This window comes from Stenella coeruleoalba, assembly GCF_951394435.1.
Source record: "Stenella coeruleoalba genome assembly, chromosome: 2".
Classification (NCBI taxonomy): domain Eukaryota; kingdom Metazoa; phylum Chordata; class Mammalia; order Artiodactyla; family Delphinidae; genus Stenella; species Stenella coeruleoalba.
This window is the reverse complement of record NC_137147.1, coordinates 143939393-143962270: the sequence shown is the minus strand read 5'-3', so window position 1 is coordinate 143962270 and position 22878 is coordinate 143939393. Positions and strand designations below refer to the sequence as shown.

The window sequence follows — 22878 nt, the reverse complement described above, 5'->3', positions numbered from 1 at the left end:
TACACATCACCTTCTTTGGATGAAGACCAGCCTTTGGTGTGGTTGGTGGTGGTTCATTTTGCTTGCCCCACGATCTCTTCCATTCCACACTGTCGTACAGTATCCACTTTTCACTGCCCATCACAATTGGTTTTAAAAACGAGACGTTTTCATTACGTTTAAGTAGAGAATCGCATGCGGAATTACGGTCAAGAAGGTTTTTTTCACTTATGTGGAGCCCAAACATGAAAGCGATTAACATAACCAAGCTGGTGCAAATGATTTTCAGTGCTTGATTTGGATATTTTGAGTATGTCAGCTATCTGCTGCGTGGTATAAAATTGATTGTTGTCAGTTAACGTCTTGATTTCATTGCTATCGACTTCAACTGGTCTACCCAACTGTGGGGCATGGTCCAGCGAGAAATCTCCAAAAAGAAACTTTGCCCACAACTTTTGACACGTTCGATCAGTCACAGCACCTTTTCCATACACTGCACAAATCTTTTTTTGCATTTCGGTTGCGTTTTTACCTTTCTTGAAATAATAAAGCATAATATGCTGAAAATGTTGCTTTTTTTCTTCCATCTTCAGTATTAAAATGGCTACACAAAAAGTCACCAATTTTGATAAGTCTTTTTTTAAACGCACGCTGATATGACAGCTGTCACATACAATCTAACAAAATTGTTTTGAATGAAGCTAAAGACAACTAAGTGCTACTAGAGCCATCTTACGGAAAAAAAACGAATGAACCTTTGGCCAACCCAGTATTTTCTCTCCACAGACCCAAAGAGAAGCTTGGCGGCCGGGTTACAGTTCCCACCTCTAAAAAGCTGTCCTTTTGCTCAAGGCAAATAAACTCTACGTCTCAGCCTTCCTGCATCTTCACCAGCCCTGGGCACTTCCCTGCCCATCCTCAGCTAGACAGAGATGCCCCCTGCCTCACTCTAGTCAAAAGCTCTCCTACAAAAAAAAAAAAAAAAAGCTCTCCTACACCCAGCATCTTTTCACTCTGGGAGCCAGATCTGGCTTCACTTTTCCTAGCTGCCTAGCCTGTCGAGTCCTTAAATCTGAGATCGTCCTTCTATGAAATGGGCCCTTAGCTCACAGGTTATCATCGTGGAACTGGAATGTGTGACCCAGGTGATAAGTCCACAGCACAGCACGTCGGGCACGCTCGATGGCCCTTCCTGCTGCTGCCCTCAACGTGCCGCGTGTGCCATGGAGACCAACACGGAAGACTTGGGGAAGCTGGGACAACACTAACTCTGCCCCATGTGGCATTGATTGTTATCAGGACTATTCTCAGATACCCTGTGCCAGAGCCTGTCACGAGCGCCTTACTGGTGTTATTTTAGCTTCACCTCAGTCCCATTTCACTTACACAGAAACAGACTTACGGGCTAGTGTCTGTTGACTAGGTTAGTCCTATGTGTCTTTGTGGGTGCATGACATACATCGTATGTTTGGTGGAACACACCTCAGCTGTTGAAAGTGTTTCATATTTTCCTTTTCCTTTGGTTAATCCACATGTTTAATAAGCTTGCTGTTATCTTCCCCTTGCAGACCTTCATAAGTCCTTATTCTGGATTAGATCTGGTGTTGGCATACATCATCCTGGTGCTCACGGGCATCTGGGCCTTCTTTGTTTCTGGAGGCAGCTGCCGAAGCCTGAAACTCTGCCTGCTTTGCCAAGACAAGGACTCCCTCCTCTTCAACCAGCGCTCCAGATAACCTCCAAGGACCAGCGCTTCTCAAACAGTAAGCTGCCTCTTTAGAGGAAGCGCAGTGGTGCCTTTTTCTAAAAATCCCTTTTCCTGGTGGAATTAGAAAAAACCAAACTATCTAGATACAGCATGGCTTTCATGCAACAGCTTTCTGAAAGGGACTCATCCGTGGTGTGCAGCCAGGCTGCACATTAGAAAGAACTACCTGGGGAAACATAAAGAATACTGATTTCTGGACTGCACCCTCCAGATTTAACTGGTCTGGGCATTTGGTGATTTTTTAAAACTTCCCAGATGACTCCGATGTGCAGCCAGGTTGAGAACCATCGGTGTCCAAACAGGAACTTCCTGAGAATGCCGTAAGTGAATAAGAATCAGATGTTTAGCTGTCTCTTAACTCAGCCTGCTTTGGGCAAGTGAGTATCTGAAGGTCAAATCCTGGTTAGCCTTTGTCGTTTCGAGTTTTGAAGTCACAGAAGGCTAAAGGGCTATTATCTCTGTGAACTGTTGTCACATCCTTCACTGGTACCCTGTTTTATGAGAACATGGTAGGCCGTGCTTCTAAATATAATAATACATTGCACTGACTAACTATGATCATTTAACCAAAGTAAGCTATTGATTAATAGACTGTATTTTCCTCTAGTTTTTTCATTCTCGATTTTGCTTGTTTGAAGCATTACATGACATTAGATTTTTGAGCATAGGTTATGTTTCTTTAACTAAAAACCAATTATTTTCCAACTTCCTGGGAAGATGATATAAAACCAAGAATCTTTGTGCAACTTCTGTAAGTCTTTCCTGGGCTCAAGGCTTTCCATGGGCTCTGCCCCAAGGCAGTGTTTACCAGCTGAGTGCTTGCTGCCGGACTAGTTGAGGTGAAGCCTGTTGTTCTATCTCTGAGCAGCTCTGCAGGTTGCTGAGTGATGTACCCTGGAACAGGCTTCACTGGAGCTGGCAGAAGTTTACGAAAAGCAGGAGGAAAACAAGCTAGTAGGGTGGTGTTGACGCTTATAATTTGCTCCTGTGATATTAACTAGTACTTCTCCCCAGATGGTGTAGTGAAAAATTGGAAATACGACTAAAACTGCCAAATTCACGCTTTTAACATAGCCCATATAATCTTTAGATCTTGTAAATGTCTCTGGGTTTTGCTGACAGCTACAGCATTCCCTTTATAGGAGTATCTAAGATCTTGGTTCAGCTTCCAAACAGTGCTTTTGGTTTCCTTTGTAAAGAGCAATTGTTCCCAGTTGATGGCTTTTAGGAAGCTGATGGTGTGAAATGTAAATTCCCTACACATATAAGTGAGAAGCTCAGTGAATCCCGTATGTGCAGTACAACAGCCAAAAGAAATAGAAGCAGCAAATGAGAGGGCTCACCAGTGACGTGACAGATGGGAGAATTTGACAGTACTGTGGTGGGGAAGAATAACAGACATGTTTAAAATGGAAACGCAGCCAGTATTTTGGGTTAGCCACACATCATTCCAGGGACCAGAACCTTACATGTGAACTAGACCTTTACCAGAGAAATCCCCTCTCATGTTTAAATTATTTGAATTTTTCAATCTAGGGATTCAGGAGGAATAGGGTTTCTAGCAAGGCTGTAAACAGTCCCATAAGCAATTATAGTTATTCCGCTAAAGCTTACTTCAGCACTAATACCGATGTTTTTGCTGGGGTTTACAATTTTCCACCTTTTTACAAGATTTTCTTTAAACTAGGTGAGTCGTAGGAGAGTCAAGGACATAGAGACTGAATAGTGAAATCTATTGTGCAGAGTTGAGGGGAACAAGATACCTACTGAACTGGGCTTCATTCCTATTGGAGCATGGTGTTCTTTGATGAACAGGATAAGAAAAATATAGAGTTGGTTATTACTGTTGATATACACATCTCTTAAACGGATAGTCTGGTTAAATATTTGCTGATCTGTAAAGTATAGAAATATCTGAGAATATTAATATTACTCATGCTTGAGCTCTGAGGATGTCCTGTGTGCATTAATAGTTTAATATTAAGTAAGGAATTTGGGGTATTGTGACATCTCATTTATAAAAGCATCTCGGGCAGGAAGAAAATTTTCTTTGATGGTGAGACTGTTGTCTTAGCTTTATTTAATAGTTTATTTAATAATCCTTGATTACCTATGAATAAAGGAACTTTGTAATTCCTTATTTCTCTTGTGAGCATTGCCATAGCCAGCTTAGGCACTGTTATTGCAAGTAGCCTTGTTTGCCTAATGCCAAGGAAGCCCAGGGGGAGAGTAGTCTTCCCCTGTTGTGTGTATATATTGAGGTGTGCTTTATTTTTTTAATTTTTATTTTTTGTGTTTGTTATCTCTACTGAGCTTTCTGAGCCCTGATAGTATTTGGAGAGGAGCTGTTGGTGGTAATCTTGTTTGTATGTTCTCCTCCACACGGGGCTTTCTCAGTTTGGAGGGAAGTGTGGCTGTAGTTAAAGCTGACCTTGGAATGTGAATGCTGTTGCAGCACCTGACTCTGTTGCCGTGTGAGGAATTGAGATCAGTTTTGGTTCTCTAAGAAATTTGTGTTTATTTTTAACTCATCTGAATTAGCAGTTGTAATGGGAGGAGTTTCGTTGCCCTTGATCCTAGCCTGTGTGACTGGCAATATAGTAGCAGCCTCTTCGAGCAGCTTAGTGAAAACATGGCTGAAAGGAATAAATGGTGTCTGAAGACTGTATAGAAGATGGCTTTTGTTCCCAATGTTAATATTTTTCTTCTCAAGCACATTTCCTTGTTTGCTGAGAGTGGCAGGTACACGTCAAAAATGCTAGGTGTCCTTATCCTGTAGAGTTGGTACAGGATAAGGAGTCATGACAGAAGCTTCCTCTTACCTGGTCCTCTTCCTGCTCGCCTCAAACTAGCCCCAAGACGTGGATTAATCGTCAGAGTGGACCTGAGGGCTCCGCGGAAGCCAGGGTGGCAGCCTGTCTCAGGCATCAGCAGCCCACTCCCTGGGACGAGCTCCTTGAGAGTGCTAGCTTTCTATTTGGCTAAGTGTTTCCTAGGCTGCACCATTCCTAACTCCAGGTAGATAGATGTCACAACAAAACAATCTCAAAGTTCTTTGCTTAGAGCACTTTGTTTATGATTGCGATGTTTACATTTCTCATTTAATAAAAGACTTTACTGCATTCCGTTATATTTTAGTGTTTAGAGGGGTGGGTACCGTCTCTATGTACAATATGTATCGTTTTATATAAGTTATACTGTTATGTCATGTATACTTGCAGTGTCAGACCTTGTGTCCCATACACAATGCAATAGACTCTTTCCAGAGCTGTATTTTTCAGTAAACAATAAAAAGATTGTTTGTCACTACTTGTTTCTCATGTTTCCTCTTCTTTGGAATAGTGTATCCTGCAGTATTTGTTTTACAATTTTTGTCTCTTATAAAACTTGGCTGTACATTATGTTATTTGTCACTGGTCAGCTCGGAGACTCTTTTCAAAGAGAAATCTTTGTTATCTGATTTAAAATTTATAAGGCCTGTTTCGTTTCTGTGTGTTCAGAAGCAGTTTGGTGCAGAGAAGTTCCTTGAGGTGTCATAAACCAAATGGAGGAGAATCCTCAAAGGTCCTGGAAGCCCTTGAAAAGTCTCCTAAGTAACTGTAAAATAGTGAATGTATAAACCATCATGGAATACTGGCTGAAGGTGGGAGTTGGTTGACTAGGAGCGTACAATTTAGTTTCTACCCAGTGACCCCGAGCAGCCTGTAGAGTCGTTTTGTTTTTTCTTCCCTTGGTGAGGAGTCAGTGCAGCTAAGGGGCTGAGCATGGCCTTCACCGTCAGACACGCTACACAGAGAATTGTTAGGGCCTGAAACGCAAAACCATGTGATGCCTTTTCACATGGTTTTGAAATGAGGCTGCTCCAGGTTTATGTTAATTGTATTATTAGATGAAATATCCTCAGGAATCAAGGACTCGTTGGTCTAACTTGTAATGGAAAAGGGGCACATTCCTCAGGTAACAGCCCAGATTCACGTACAATTTCTTTGGCCGTTCCACACTGAAATCGTGGCTCTAGTTTAATTGTTATTTGTTTGATATTTAGTTGGAAAAGGAATTTCCCTGTGACCAGCCTCAACATATGAGAAACCCCCAATGGAAAGAACTACATATTTTACCTTTGCCTTATTGAAAATGCTGAATAGAAGGAACCACTCACCTGGCTTATGGTCTCAGCCTTAGTAAAAGAATTGGGGATTTGATATATTCTAAGGGGACGACAGTAGATTATGAGCCCTGAGTGGGTCCTGGCTTTAAGGTTCAATAATTAGTAGGTGGTACTTGTTGCTTAAGTGTGGGTCACTGTAAATCCTGCTTATACCTAATAGTATATCCATACATATTTTCTGTGCTTGAGCAAAATCAGAGGTGGAGTCTACAGCATTTAATCAGGGCTTACCATGCACAGAACATTGTGTTAGATACTTTATCGTGTGTGTGTGTGTGTGTGTGTGTGTGTGTTTGAGAGAGAGAGAGAGAGAGAGAGAGAGAGAGAGAGAGAGATACTTCAAAAGGATGGAAAAGAACAAGATGGTGGAGATCTTTGTTTTTAGGAAATATATAAGGCAGCTACAAATGCACTACAAGTTAGGAAATAATATAGAATAGCTCGAATACATAAGATGATACTTAAAATTTTGGGAGTGGATGAAGGGCAGGTGGATCATGGGGTTATGTCAAAAGGAAAAGGTGGGGACTGAGGACTGAACCCTGAGGCACTCCACTTGACAGGTAGGAAAGGGCAGGTGGGGTCATCACTGAGGAAAGAAGGGAAAGCAGGGGAGTGTGGTGGCCTGAGAGCCGGGGGAAGTATGTCAGCTGCTGCTGAGCAATGAGTAAGATGTGAGGAGTAGGACCTGATTGCTGCACATGGAGAGATGGAATTTTCTGGTGACTTTGATAAAAGCAATTTTAGTGTAGGGGTGAACATCTAAATGGAGTGGGTTATAGAGATTGGGAGATAAGGAAGTAGCCACAGCACGTAGAGTACAGATAACCGTATAATTATAGTAGGGGAATGGGATGATAGCCTGAGGAGGATGTGAGGGCAAGAGACGGCATTCTTCTTTTTTCTTTTTTCTCTCTAACATTGTACTGTAACAGCATGTTTATATGAAGATGGGGATGATTCAGTGGAAAGGGAAACATTGATGCAAGAGAGGGGATAGTTGCCAAAGCAAAGTCCCTAAGGAGAGAATAGAGTGGGAAGTTTTTTAGCATTAAATGCTTACATTAGATAAGTTAAAATGTTTAAAAGCAAGAGCTTAAACTTCTACTTAAGAAACTAGAAACAGAGGAGCAAATTAAAGCTAGAATAAGCCGAAGAAAGGAAGTAGCGAAGAGAATAGCAGAAGTCAGATAGAAGGCAGAAAAAACAATGGAGCAATCAATAAAAGGAAACTGGTTCTTTGAGAAAATCAGTACAATTGGTAAAGCGGTGTCCAGATAGATAAGGGAAAAAAAGAGGGCACAAATGATGAGTATCAGGAATAAGTGGAGACATCAATACAGCCTCTACATTATTAAGTAAAAAGGGAATATTATGAATAGCTTAAAGGCAGTAAATTAAAAATTTAAATGAAGTAGATTCCTTTGTAAAAAAGCTCACTCAAGAAGAACTAGAAAATCTGACTATCGCTATATTGCTTCCGAGTGTTTTTTCTTGCCTTGTAAGGTGCCTTGTGATTATTTACTGAAAGCTGTACATCGTGTATTAGGTAACAGGAGCTGAAGTAAATAGGCCTTTAGTGTAAGTTTTATGTCAGTCTGGGCAAAAGCTGGACTGTATTTAATGTTTGCTGCAGCTCTAAGTACCAGAGGCTTCAAGTTCCTCTAGTGTCCTTGTTGTTGTCTCCCCTCTTGACTTTGGGCTTCCCCTGTGCTCCTTCTCAAAGAAAGTCTTATGTCTTGCAGATCTTTGAACTGTAACCCACTGTTTTTATATTGGAGCCCTACTGAGGTGGCAGTAAGGTCGGTGTGGGAGAGGGGCCATGTCCTATAATCTTAAGACTAAGTCTCAGTTTTTTGGTGGGGCTACATCTCTTAACTAAGCATCTCTTAGTTCTTTTCCTCCCCTTAGGTGAGACAGGAAGGCTAATGGGGGCTGGAGTGGGAGAAGTGCCCTTCTTCTAGGTGGGATAAGGCTCTTGTACTGTCTTTTCTCCTAGAAAGTAGGCCTTTGTTATGGAGGATGCTCTGGGCATATTTTACTTTTTCTTTTAATTTTTTAAAAAATAAATTTACTTATTTAATTTTGGCTGTGTTGGGTCTTCGTTGCTGCGTGCAGGCTTTCTCTAGTTGCAGCGAGCGGGGGCTACTCTTCATTGCGGTACGCGGGCTTCTCATTGCGGTGGCTTCTCTTGTGGAGCACGGGCTCTAAGCGTGCGGGCTTCAGTAGTTGTGGCACGTGGGCTCAGTAGTTGTGGCACACGGGCTTAGTTGCTCCATGGCATGTGGGATCTTCCCAGACCAGGTATCGAACCTGTGTCCCCTGCATTTGCAGGCGGATTCTTAACCACTGCGCCACCAGGGAAGTCCCTCTGGGCATATTTTACAATGATTATCCTTACCCTCTCCCTGCCAGAGCCACAGGGAGCTCTTCATTGAGAATTTGGCAGGGCTCCTGGAGGTAAAACCCTCAAAAGTGTGGGGCTCTTAAGACTCTGTTCTAGTCTTAGGAATTTCTCACTTTTAAGCTATTCCATACTTAGGCTCTAGCAATTTGTCAAAATTAGCATTTAGGTGTCCCTACCTGTTTATGGCTCCACCAACTTCTGCTCTAGGTAAGCAAATCTCAGCTGTGGCACTCTGGATTCACCTGTCTCTCCAGATTTCAGGATGATGGCTTGTCTTGAGACCTCAGTTCTCTAATGGCGGTGAGAAATATTACTGATTTTCAGTTTGTTTAGTGTTTTCTTTTTCTTTTTTTTTTAACATCTTTATTGGAGTATAATTGCTTTACAATGTGTTTAGTGTTTTCTTATTGTAAGTGTGAGAGTGACAGCTTTCAAGCTCTTTACATGTTGGAGCTAACCAGAAATCCCCAAAATCTATTAAAGACATTGAATTTGCAGTTTATATAAAGAAATTCCTAGAAGGCTTCACTGAAGAATTCTACCAAACTTTAATAAAACAAACAAAAAGAAAGGAGATATGTTATAAAACTGTAGTAATCAAAACAGTATGGTATTGGCATAAAAACAGACACATAGAACCATAAAAATTCTAGAAGAAAACATAGGCAGTACTCTCTTTGACATCAGTTTTAGTAGTATTTTTTTGGATATGTCTCAAGGGAGACAAAAGCAAAAATAAACAGGACCACATCAAACTAAAAAGCTTTTGCACAGCAAAGGAAACTATCAACAAAATGAAAAGGCCACTTACTGAATGGGAGAAGATATTTGCAAATAATATATCTGATAAAGGGTTAATATCTAAAATATATAAAGAACTCATAAAACTCAACATCAACATATGTATATGTGTGTGTGTGTGTGTGTGTATGTATGTATGTATGTATGTATCACATCTTCTTTGCCCGTTCATCTACTGATAGGCACTTGGGTTGCTTCCATATCTGGGCTATTATAAATGCTGCAATGAAAAAAGAAAAAAGAACCCCCCCCCACAAACAATCCAATTAAAAAAACAGGCAGAGGATCTGAAAAGACATTTTTCCAAAGAAGGCATTCAGCTGGCCAACAGGCACATGAAAAGATGCTCAACATCACTAATCACCAGGGAAATGCAAATCAAAACCACAGTGATATATCACCTTACACCTGTCAGAATGGCTGTCGTCAAAAAGACCTCAAATAACTAGTGTTGGCAAGGATGTGGAGAAAAGGGAGCCCTTCTGCATGGTTGGTGAGTGTAAATTGGTGCAGCCACTATGGAAAACAGGATGGAGGTTCCTCAAAAAATTAAAAATAGAACTACCATATGATCCAGCAGTTCTACTCCTTGGTATTTATCCAAAGAAAACAAAAACACTAATTAGAAAAGATATACGCACCCCTGTGTTCATTGCAGCATTTGCAATAGCCAAGATATGGAAGCAACCCAAGTGCCTATCAGTAGATGAATGGGTGAAGAAGATGTGATACATACACACACACACACACACACACACACACACACACACACACACACCATGGAATATTACTCAGCCATAAAAAGAATGAAATCTTGCCATAACAGAGTTATAGATACAGAGAACAAAACAGGTGGTTAGAGGAGAGGCGGGTGGGGAGAGGAAGGAAATGGGTGAGGGAGAGTAAGAGGTATAAACTTCCAGTTTCAAAATAAATGAGTCATGGATATGAAATGTACAGTGTGAGGAATATAGTCAATAGCTATGTAATATCTTTGGGTGGTGACACACTGTAACTAGATTTATTGTGGTGATTATTTTGAAGTGTATAGAAATAACAAATCACTACATTGTGTAACAGGAACTAACAGTGTTATAGGTCAGCTATACTTCAAAAACAAGCAAACAAACATACAAACAAATGGAAAAAGATCAGATATATGGTTATCAGAGGTGGGCAGTGGGGGGAGGGGGAATTGGATGAAAGCAGTCAAAAAGTACTACAGACTTGCAGGTTTAAGATAAATAAGTGCTAGGGATATAATGTACAACATGATAAATATAATTAACATTGCTGTACATTATATATGGAAGTTAAGAGAATAAATCCTGAGTTCTCATCACACACACAAATTTTTTTCTGTTTCTGTAATTTTGTGTCTATATGAGATGATGGATGTTCACTAAACTTACTGTGATAATCATTTTCATGATGCATGTAAGTCACATCATTATACCATACATATTAAATTTATACAGTGCTGTATGTCAATTAATCTCAATAAAATAAAAAAAAATTGTTTAGCATATGGTAGAAACAGCACGTTGCTGTTTGTCATGTTTAGCATGTTGTAAGCAGACAACTCAGTACAATCCTTTTGGGTGGTAATTTAGCAAAATTTATAAAATATCTATAAGATTTTGAGATGTGCGTTTTGTGAACCAGCAGTTGCTTTTCTAGGAATTTATCTTCCAGAAATACATCTGAATACATAGGATCTTGTAATAGTCTTGTAACTGTAAGGAATTTGCAATGAATGTCTTTCTACAGAGCTTGGTGTCCAACTGCAGAACACTTTACAGCCATTAGAAAGAATGAGGATATTTGGAATATGTTAGAAAACAAAAGCAAGGTATAGACCATTCTTCCATTCAATAAATATTTTTTATGCCAGACATTGTGCTAGATACCAAGAATACAATAGTGAAAGTAGGTAAGATCTGTTTATTAAATATTTAAAAGTGAATGTTAACGCACAAACATACAAAACTATGACTATTTTGGGAGTTAGGATTATGGGGGACTTTTGGCTTTATTCATAATTAAATATTTGTATTTTTTAATGAGCATATATTATTTGTTTTAATATGGAAAACCTCTTATTTAAATAAAATATTGGTCACAGCATTATTTATAGTAGCAAAAAGCTAGAAGAAAAGTATTAATGTTTAACACTAAGGAAAAGTTTAGACCAACAAATCCATCCAAAGAAACATTATCCGGCAAATAAAAATTAGGTTTATAAATATTAAATAACAATATGCTATCATGTTAATTACTTAAGGACTTTTTAAAAGTATCAATACATAGAAAAATATCTGAGAGAAAAACACAAAAACATTAGTAGCATCTGCATTAGCGAAGAGGTGACTTTAAATACACTTTCCATTTCTCTGCATTTCTGAGTTTCCTTTTTTTTTCCACACACACACTGTATTTTATTTTTACAAGAGGTAAATAAACTGACACCAAGCATTGTAAATGGATGACCACAACAAAAGCAACAATGATTGCAAATACCCAACACGAAACACACTCATACTGTGTCATAATATTGACATTGAGTCCAGTAATCCTCCACTGTAACAGCTCCTTTACTTTGCAGTGAAAATTGATTTGTATATTTTTTGCCTCTGAGTCCTTGTGGGATTTTTTTTTTATATTCAAACAGAAAATCACAAAAATTATAATCATCCTCATCAGTTCACTCAGTCCCATGTAATTAATTTTTTTTATCTTGATCTTTTGTTAGCACTTTTATGAATTCATCAGTTTTCCATTAGAGTTCTGAAAAGGCTTATTCATTCAGTTCAGCAGTATAGTCAGTTACCAGAAACCTGTACCTGTCAGAGTCTTTTCCATGAATTTCTTGAAGATGAAACCCTTTTATAGGAACATTTTTGCAAAAGCATTAGAATACACCCAGAACTGTCTGCAAATGACAAAAGGCTTAAAAATGACCACAGTTAAAGATTTGATGAAAGTTCATAATAATGCAATTGACAAGAAAATTTATAGAGATATACATTTTAAAGTAATAACTAGAATTATGACTTATAACATTATACCAGAACATATAAGATTTTTAGAAATTTCATGTAATGTCTGAAACATTTATATTAACATATTTTCATACAAATAACCCAAAGAAAGTTTAGTATTAGTTGTTTTGTTGGTTGGTTTGTTTGTTTTTTTATACTGCAGGTTCTTATTAGTCATCTGTTTTATACACATCAGTGTATACATGTCAATCCCAATTGCACAATTCAGTACACCACCACCACCACCCCACCGCGGTTTTCCCCCCTTGGTGTCCATACGTTTGTTCTCTACATCTGTGTCTCAACTTCTGCCCTGCAAACTGGTTCATCTGTACCATTTTTCTAGGTTCCACATACAGAGCATATATTATTTATGTAGTCAGACAAAACCATAATCTAACCACTTCTAGGATTTCTTATTGTCCTTATTAGAAAGTGTATATCATAAAAGGCCTTTCACACTCTGATCCCAACCACTTTCCTGCCCCCCACCATTCCCTGTCCTCCCTTCCCAGACATTTTCAAACACATCCCTGAGGCCTCTGTTTACGATGCACCATGAGCTCTCAAACCTCCACATCTTTGTTCTTGTTTTTCGCTCCAGGTAGAAAGCATCGTATTCCTCCTTCAAGGTCCTGCTCAACTGTCAGTCTTTGTGAAGTCTTTCCTGATTAGACTTAGAAAAACAAGTGGCTTTTTCCACTGTGATTCCTTAACACGTATATATTTTTAAATCAAGGAATAATTTACATACAGTAAAATGCACTGATCTGAAGCATACAATTGGATGAGTCTTGACAAATGTGTACACCTGTGTAACCACCACCCCAGCGAGCTATAGAACGTTTCCTGTTCCCCAGGTGGTTCCCTTGCTTCCTTCCTAGTCAATCCACGTACCTTCCACAGAAGCAGCTGCTGGTTCCAACTTCTATCACCGTGGATTAGCTTCACTTTTGAACTTCATAAAAATGGAATAACACGAAGTGTACTCTTTTGTATCTGACTTCTTTCCTCCGCATAATTTTCTGAGATTCATGTCTTGGGGTATATCAATAAGTTGTAACTTTTTGCTGAATGGTATTCCATCTTATGGATGTACAGTTTGTTTAGTCCTTCTCCTGTTAATAGACACATAGCATCTTTTCATACCACTCTTCTATATATTATGGTTAATGTTTTCTGTCTGTCTCCCTAAATGAGATTGTGATACCAATTATCTATCTGAATCATGGTTGCACTTAATTTGTGCTTAGCAAACAGTGGTTGCTCATTAAATCTTTGCTTTTGAATAAGGAGGTATGAGAAAGAAAGTCAATTGGAAATTACTTTGAATGATAGAAGAGAGATAAAGGAAAACGCTGTTTCCTTATAACACTTCTGACACCAGAAGTGTGGGTTTCTCCACACCAAGCAATTCTCCAGTCCTCAGTGGACACCAACTGGCTGTTCTACAATTTAACTCAATTCTGACACTAACTGTCCAGAAATATTGCAGACCCCACAGGTTAGGGACTCAATCCCACAAGCCTGCCCCCACTTTAGACAATTGCAAGTCCCAGGTTGTCACTTGTATTTCTGACTGTAAATTACAGGTTCCCATGACTCCCTCCTCAGGTCTGATAATTTGCTAGAAAACTCAGGTAAACATTTACTTACATTTGCCAGTTTATTATAAAGGATATTAACAAGGGATATATTAACAAGGGATTATTATAAAGGATATTATAAAGGATATTAACAAAGGATATTAACAGCCAGATAAAGAGGTCCATACGTCAAGGTATGAAGAAAGGGCACAAGGCTTCCATGCCCTAGCTCTGGGTGCACCACTATCCCAGCACTTGTGTGATGGGAGCATTCTGAATCCCATTGTTTAGGGTTTTTATGGAGGTCCCATTATGCAGATGTGATTGATTAAATCATTCTCCATTGGTGTTTTCTTCTTTTTTTAATAGATTTATTTATTTATTTATTTATTGGCTGTGTTGGGTCTTTGTTGCTGCTTGCGGGCTTTCTCTAGTTGCGGCGAGCAGGGGCTACTTTTTGTTGTGGTGCGTGGGCTTCTCATTGCGGTGGCTTCTCTTTGTTGCGAAGCACAGGCTCTAGGCACGCGGGCTTCAGTAGTTGTGGCATGCGGGCTCAGTAGTTGTGGCTTGCAGGCTCTAGAGCGCAGGCTCAGTAGTTGTGGCGCACGGGCTTAGTTGCCCCACGACATGTGGGATCTTCCCAGACCAGGGCTCGAACCTGTGTCCCCTGCATTGGCAGGTAGATTCTTATCCACTGTGCCACCAGGGAAGTCCCACCCCCGCCACACACACACTGGTGATTGAGCTCAATTCCCAGCCTCTCTCCCCTCCCTGGAGGCTGGGGGTGGGGCTGAAAAGTCTAACCCTCTAGTCACATGGTTGGTTCCTCAGCCCCCATCCTCCAAGCTTCATCACCTCTTTAGCATCAGCTGAGGTGTGGCTTAAAAGGGCTTCTTATGAATAACATTTAGGAGCTTTGTGCCAGGAACCAAAGACAAAGACCAAGCACATATTTCGTATTATATCCCAGTATCGCAGGAGATTAATCCAGATTTCACCCAGTGGTTAAGAGGGAGTGATGAGCTCCTGACCATGCTTGTTCTCCATGAAAACGATGTACCATATTCAGGAAAGCTTTTCAAATGGTTATGTGTCGAGTGGTTGGGAAGGAGAGAAACTAAGATGCATGAGACCTGTTGTTGGATGTCTAGGTAGCTTGGGAAACTAGTTTCAGCAGATGAACTAATGGGTTATGTTACCTGCCTCACCAGAAGAGTCTTTGCTTCTTTCAGAGAAGCTGGTCAACTCTGTCATCACCAGCACAGAGTTGCTATAGAGGTCTCAGTGTGCCCTTGAACCCGTAGGCCCTGTGTTTATTGTCTTCATAGTGGGTGATTAAAAGTTAATATTTGAAACAAGTGATCTCGAGCAGAAATAATGACTTTGACTTACAGTGTGGAGAGGTCATAGTGGCCATGTGAGTAGAGATCATGCTCCTTCTTGGGCTCCCACCCACAGGACAAGTCCCAGAGAAGTGTGCCAGGCCTGGCCAGGCTTCTCCTTCTTGATCGACCAAGGGGATAAGCTCTGAATGGAAATGCCAGGATGGGGCAGGATGTTATTTGGCTGTGTAGTTCTTCTTCTTCTCCTTCTTCTCCCCCTCCACCTCCCCTTCCTCCCTTTCTTCTTCTTTTTTTTTTTTTTTTTCTCTTTTATTTATCAGAAACATATCACATTAAATTTTATTCTTACTCAACAAATCCACTGCTTGGATGACTCTCTAAAGAAGATGTCTTTTTTATTTTTTCCTTTATTTTTTCGAGCTTTACTGAGATATAATTGATGTATAACAGTGTGTAATTTTTTTGTTTTTACATCTATATTGGGGTATAATTGCTTTACAATGGTGTATTAGTTTCTGCTTTATAACAAAGTGAATCAGTTATACATATACATATGTTCCCGTATCTCTTCCCTCTTGTGTCTCCCTCCCTCCCACCCTCCCTACCCCACCTCTCCAGGTGGTCACAAAGCACCAAGCTGATCTCCCTGTGCTATGTGGCTGCTTCCCACTAGCTATCTACCTTACGTTTGATAGTGTATATATATCCATGCCACTCTCTCACTTTGTCACAGCTTACCCTTCCCCCTCCCCATATCCTCAAGTCCATTCTCTAGTAGGTCTGTGCCTTTATTCCCGTATTACCCCTAGGTTCTTCATGACATTTTTTTTTCTTAGATTCCATATATATGTGTTAGTATACGGTAGTTGTCTTTCTCTTTCTGACTTACTTCACTCTGTATGACAGACTCTAGGTCCATCTACCTCATTACAAATAACTCAATTTCGTTTCTTTTTATGGCTGAGTAATATTCCATTGTATATATGTGCCACATCTTCTTTATCCATTCATCTGATGTTGGACACTTAGGTTGCTCCCATGTCCTGGCTATTGTAAATAGAGCTGCAATGAACATTTTGGTACATGACTCTTTTTGAATTATGGTTTGCTCAGGGTGTATGCCCAGTAGTGGGATCACTGGGTAATATGGTAGTTCTATTTTTAGTTTTTTAAGGAACCTCCATACTGTTCTCCATAGTGGCTGTACCAATTCACAGTCCCACCAGCAGTGCAGGAGTGTTCCCTTTTCTCCACACCCTCTCCAGCATTTTTCTAGATTTTTTGGTGATGGCCATTCTGACTGGTGTGAGATGATATCTCATTGTAGTTTTGATTTGCATTTCTCTAGTGATTAGTGATGTTGAGCTTTTTTTTTTTTTTTTTAGATGTTGGGGGTAGGAGTTAATTAATTAATTTATTTTTGGCTGTGTTGGGTTTTTGTTTCTGTGTGAGGGCTTTCTCTAGTTGTGGCAAGCAGGGGCCACTCTTCATCGCGATGCACACCTCTCACTATCGCGGCCTCTCTTGTTGCAGAGCACAGGCTCCAGACGCGCAGTCTCAGTAGTTGTGGCTCACGGGCCCAGTTGCTCCGCGGCATGTGGGATCTTCCCAGGCCAGGGCTCGAACCCGTGTCCCCTGCATTGGCAGGCAGACTCTCAACCACTGCGCCACCAGGGAAGCCCTGAGCATTCTTTCATATGTTTGTTGGCAATCTGTATATCTTCGTTGGAGAAATGTCTACTTACGTCTTCTGCCCATTTTTGGATTGGGTTGTTTGTTTTTTTGATATTGAGCTGCATGAACTGCTTGTAAATTTTGGAGATTAATCCTTTGTCAGTTGCTTCATTTGCAAATATTTTCTCCCATTCTGAGGGTTGTCTTTTGGTCTTGTTTATGGTTTCCTTTGCTGTGCAAAAGCTTTGAAGTTTCATTAGGTCCCATTTGTTTGTTTTTGTTTTTATTTCCATTTCTCTAGGAGGTGGGTCAAAAAGGATCTTGCTGTGATTTATGTCGAGTGTCCTGCCTATGTTTTCCTCTAAGAGTTTGATGGTTTCTGGCCTTACATTTAGGTCTTTAATCCATTTTGAGCTTATTTTTGTGTATGGTGTTAGGGAGTGATCTAATCTCATACTTTTACATGTAGCTGTCCAGTTTTCCCAGCACCACTTATTGAAGAGGCTGTCCTTTCTCCACTGTACATTCCTGCCTCCTTTATCAAAGATAAGGTGACCATATGTGCGTGGGTTTATCTCTGGGCTTTCTATCCTGTTCCATTGATCTATATTTCTGTTTTTATGCCAGTACCATACTGCCTTGATTACTGTAGCTTTGTAGTATAGTCTGAATTCAGGGAGCCTGATTCCTCCAGCTCCGTTTTTCGTTCTCAAGATTGCTTTGGCTATTCGGGGTCTTTTGTGTTTCCATACAAATTGTGAAATTTTTTGTTCTAGTTCTGTGAAAAATGCCAGTGGTAGTTTGATAGGGATTGCATTGAATCTGTAGATTGCTTTGGGTAGTAGAGTCATTTTCACAATGTTGAGTCTTCCAATCCAAGAACATGGTATATGTCTCCATCTATTTGTATCATCTTTAATTTCTTTCATCAGTGTCTTATAATTTTCTGCATACAGGTCTTTTGTCTCCTTAGGTAGGTTTGTTCCTAGATATTTTATTCTTTTTGTTGCAGTCGTAAATGGGAGTGTTTTCTTGATTTCACTTTCAGATTTTTCATCATTAGTATATAGGAATGCCAGAGATTTCTGTACATTAATTTTGTATCCTGCTACTTTACCAAATTTATTGATTAGCTCTAGTAGTTTTCTGGTCGCATCTTTAGGATTCTCTATGTATAGCATCATGTCATCTGCAGACAGTGACAGCTTTACTTCTTCTTTTCCGATTTGGATTCCTTTTATTTCTTTTTCTTCTCTGATTGCTGTGGCTAAAACTTCCAAAACTATGTTGAATAAGAGTGGTGAGAGTGGGCAACCTTGTCTTGCTCCTGATCTTAGTGGGAATGCTTTCAGTTTTTCACCATTGAGGACGATGTTGGCTGTGGGTTTGTCATATATGGCCTTTATTATGTTGAGGAAAGTTCCCTCTATGCCTACTTTCTGGAGGGTTTTTATCATAAATGGGTGTTGAATTTTGTCAAAAACTTTCTCTGCATCTATTGAGATGACCATATGGTTTTTCTCCTTTAATTTGTTAATTTGGTGTATCACGTTGATTGATTTGCGTATATTGAAGAATCCTTGCATTCCTGGAATAAACCCCACTTGATCATGGTATATGATCCTTTTAATGTGTTGTTGGATTCTGTTTGCTAGTATTTTGTTGAGGATTTTTGCATCTATGTTCATCAGTGATATTGGCCTGTAGTTTTCTTTCTTTGTGACATCCTTGTCTGGTTTTGGTGTCAAGGTGATGGTGGCCTCGTAGAATGAGTTTGGGAGTGTTCCTCCCTCTGCTATATTTTGGAAGAGTTTGAGAAGCATAGGTGTTAGCTCTTCTCTAAGTGTTTGATAGAATTCGCCTGTGAAGCCATCTGGTCCTGGGCTTTTGTTTGTTGGAAGATTTTTAATCACAGTTTCAATTTCAGTGCTTGTGATTTGTCTGTTCATATTTTCTATTTCTTCCTGATTCAGTCTTGGCAGGTTGTGCATTTCTAAGAATTTGTCCATTTCTTCCAGGTTGTCCATTTTATTGGTATAGAGTTGCTTGTAGTAATCTCTCATGATCTTTTGTATTTCTGCAGTGTCAATTGTTACTTCTCCTTTTTCATTTCTAATTCTATTGATTTGAGTCTTCTCCCTTTTTTTTCTTGATGAGTCTGACTAATGGTTTATCAATTTTGTTTATCTTCTCAAAGAGCCAGCTTTTAGTTTTATTGATCTTTGCTACCGTTTCCTTCTTTTCTTTTTCATTTATTTCTGATCTGATCTTTATGATTTCTTTCCTTCTGCTAACTTTGGGGGTTTTTTGTTCTTCTTTCTCTAATTGCTTTAGGTGCAAGGTTAGGTTGTTTATTCGAGATGTTTCCTGTTTCTTAAGGTAGGATTGTATTGCTATAAACTTTCCTCTTAGAACTGCTGTTGCTGCATCCCGTAGGTTTTTGGTTGTCATGTCTCCATTGTCATTTGTTTCTAGGTATTTTTTGATTTTCTCTTTGATTTCCTCAGTGATCACTTGTTATTAAGTAGTGTATTGTTTAGCCTCCATGTGTTTGTATTTTTTACAGATCTTTTCCTGTAATTGATATCTAGTCTCATAGTGTTGTGGTCGGAAAAGATACTTGATACAATTTAATTCTCTTAAATTTACCAAGGCTTGATCTGTAACCCAAGATATGATCTATCCTGGAGAATGTTCCATGAGCACTTGAGAAAAATGTGTATTCTATTGTTTTTGGATGGAATGTCCTATAAATATCAATTAAGTCCCTCTTGTTTAATGTATCATTTAAAGCTTGTGTTTCCTTATTTATTTTCACTTTGGATGATCTGTCCATTGGTGAAAGTGGGGTGTTAAAGTCCCCTACTATGGAATGTGTTACTGTCAATTTCCCCTTTTATGGCTTTTAGTATTTGCCTTATGTATTGAGATGCTCCTATGTTGGGTGCATAAATCTTTACAATTGTTATATCTTCTTCTTGGATCGATCCCTTAATCATTATGTAGTGTCCTTCTTTGTCTCTTCTAATAGTCTTTATTTTAAAGTCTATTTTGTCTGATATGAGAATTGCTACTCCAGCTTTCTTTTGGTTTCCATTTGCGTGGAATATCTTTTTCCATCCCCTCACTTTCAGTCTGTATGTGTCCTTAGGTCTGAAGTGGGTCTCTTGTAGACAGCATATATATGGGTCTTGTTTTTGTATCCATTCAGCCAGTCTGTGTCTTTTGGTGAGAGCATTTAGTCCATTTACATTTAAGGCAATTATCGATATGTATGTTCCTATTCCCATTTTCTTAATTGTTTTGGGTTTTGTTATTATAGGTCTTTCTTAATTGTTTTGGGTTTTGTTATTATAGGTCTTTTCCTTCTCTTGTGTTTCTTGCCTAGAGAAGATCCTTTAGCATTTGTTGTAAAGCTGGTTTGGTGGTGCTGAACTCTCTCAGCTTTTGCTTGTCTGTAAAGGTTTTAATTTCTCCATCAAATCTGAATGAGATTCTTGCTGGGTAGAGTAATTTTGGTTGTAGGTTTTTCTCCTTCATCACTTTAAATATGTCCTGCCAGTCCCTTTTGGCTTGCAGAGTTTCTGCTGAAAGATCAGCTGTTAACCTTATGGGGATTCCCTTGTGTGTTATTTGTTGTTTTTCCCTTGCTGCTTTTAATATGTTTTCTTTGTATTTAATTTTTGACAGTTTGATTAATATGTGTCTTGGTGTGTTTCTCCTTGGATTTATCCTGTATGGGACTCTCTGTGCTTCCTGGGCTTGATTAACTATTTTCTTTCTCATATTAGGGAAGTTTTCAACTATAATCTCTTCAAATATTTTCTCAGTCCCTTTCTTTTTCTCATCTTCTTCTGGAACCCCTATAATTCGAATATTGGTGCGTTTAATGTCGTCCCAGAGGTCTCTGAGACTGTCCTCAGTTCTTTTCATTCATTTTTCTTTATTCTGCTCTGCAGTAGTTATTTCCACTATTTTATCTTCCAGGTCACTTATCCGTTCTTCTGCCTCAGTTTTTCTGCTATTGATCCCTTCTAGAGTGTTTTTAATTTCATTTATTGTGTTGTTCATCATTGCTTGTTTCATCTTTAGTTCTTCTAGGTCCTTGTTAAATGTTTCTTGTATTTTCTCTATTCTATTTCCAAGATTTTGGATCATCTTTATTATCATTATTCTGAATTCTTTTTCAGGTAGACTGCCTATTTCCTCTTCATTTGTTAGGTCTGGTGGGTTTTTATCTTGCTCCTTCACCTGCGGTGTGTTTTTCTGTCTTCTCATTTTGCTTATCTTACTGTGTTTGGGGTCTCCTTTTTGCAGCCTGCAGGTTCGTAGTTCCTGTTGTTTTTGGTGTCTGTCCCCAGTGGCTAAAGTTGGTTCAGTGGGTTGTGTAGGCTTCCTGGTGGAGGGGACTAGTGCCTGTGTTCTGGTGGATGAGGCTGGATCTTGTCTTTCTGGTGGGCAGGTCCACGTCTGGTGGTGTGTTTTGGGGTGTCTGTGGCCTTATTATGATTTTAGGCAGCCTCTCTGCTAATGGGTGGGGCTGTGTTCCTGTCTTGCTAGTTGTTTGGCATAGGGTGTCCAGCACTGTAGCTTGCTGATCGTTGAGTGAAGCTGGGTGTTGGTGTTGAGATGGAGATCTCTGGGAGATTTTTGCCGTTTGATATTATGTGTAGCTGGGAGGTCTCTTGTGGACCAGTGTCCTGAAGTTGGCTCTTCCACCTCAGAGGCACAGCACTGACTCCTGGCTACAGCACCAAGAGCCTTGTAAAAAAAAAAACAACAACAACAAAAAAACGGACGGATAGAACCCTAGGCCAAATGGTGAAAGCAAAGCTATACAGACAAAATCTCACACAGAAGCATACACATACACACAAAAAGAGGAAAAGGGGAAAAAATCCTAAATCTTGCTCTCAAAGTCCACCTCCTCAATTTGGGATGATTTGTTGTCTATTCATGTATTCCACAGATGCAGGGTACATCAAGTTGATTGTGGAGCTTTAATCCGCTGCACCTGAGGCTGCTGGGAGAGATTTCCCTTTCTCTTCTTTGTTTGCACAGCTCCCGGGGTTCAGCTTTGGATTTGGCCCAGTCTCTGCGTGTAGGTCTCCGGAGGGCGTCTGTTCTTCGCTCAGACAGGACGGGGTTAAAGGAGCCGCTGATTCGGGGGCTCTGGCCCACTCAGGCCAAGGGGAGGGAGGGGCACGGAGTGCGGGGCGGGCCTGCGGCGAGCAGAGGCCGGCGTGACGTTGCACCAGCCTGAGGCGCGTCGTGTGTTCTCCAGGGGGAGTTGTCTGGATCCCGGAACCCTGGCAGTGGCGGGCTGCATAGCCTCCCCGGAAGGGAGGTGTGCTCGCACACAGGTTTCTTGGTGGCGGCAGCAGCAGCCTTAGCGTCTCATGCCTGTCTCTGGGGTCGGCGCTGTTAGCCGCGGCTCGCGCCCGTCTCTGGAGCTCCTTTAAGCAGCGCTCTTAATCCTCTTTCCTCGCGCACCAGGAAACAAAGAGGGAAGAAAAAGTCTCTTGCCTCTTCGGCAGGTCCAGACTTTTCCCCGGACTCCCTCCGGGCTAGCCGTGGTGCACTAAACCCTTCAGGCTGTGTTCATGCCACCAGCCGTCTCCCTGCGCTCTGACCGAAGCCCGGGCCTCAACTCCCCACCCCGCCCGCCCCGGCGGGTGAGCAGACAAGCCTCTCGGGCTGGTGAGTGCCGGTCGGCACCGATCCTCTGTGCGGAAATCTCTCTGCTTTGCCCGCTGCACCCCTGTTGCTGCACTCTTCTCTTTGCTCCGAAGCTTCCCCCCTCTGCCACCCACAGTCTCCGCCCGCGAAGGGGCTTCTAATGTGTGGAAACCTTTCCTCCTTCACGGCTCCCTCCCATTGGTGCAGGTCCCGTCCCTATTCTTTTGTCTCTGTTTATTCTTTTTTCTTTTGCCCTACCCAGGTACGTGGGGGGTTTCTTGCCTTTTGGGAGGTCTGAGGTCTTCTGCCAGCGTTCAGTAGGTGTTCTGTAGGAGTTGTTCCACGTGTAGATGTATTTCTGGTGTATCTGTGGGGAGGAAGGTGATCTCTGCGTCTTACTCTTCTGCCATCTTCCCCCTCTCCAACAGTGTG

The 22878-nt window shown here is 40.6% G+C and overlaps 1 protein-coding gene across 3 annotated transcripts in view; it reads left to right on the top strand.

Annotated features, from left to right (window-relative positions):
- APH1B (aph-1 homolog B, gamma-secretase subunit) overlaps positions 1-22878 on the top strand; it is a 111192-nt gene that overhangs the window by 24596 nt on the left and 63718 nt on the right. For all 3 annotated transcript variants that reach the window (XM_079912029.1, XM_079912027.1, XM_079912028.1), the window contains exon 6: positions 1548-1742. In XM_079912029.1, the coding sequence (XP_079768155.1) occupies positions 1548-1715 (168 nt within the window). In that variant the 3' untranslated portion in view covers positions 1716-1742. The remainder of the gene's footprint in view (positions 1-1547; positions 1743-22878) is intronic.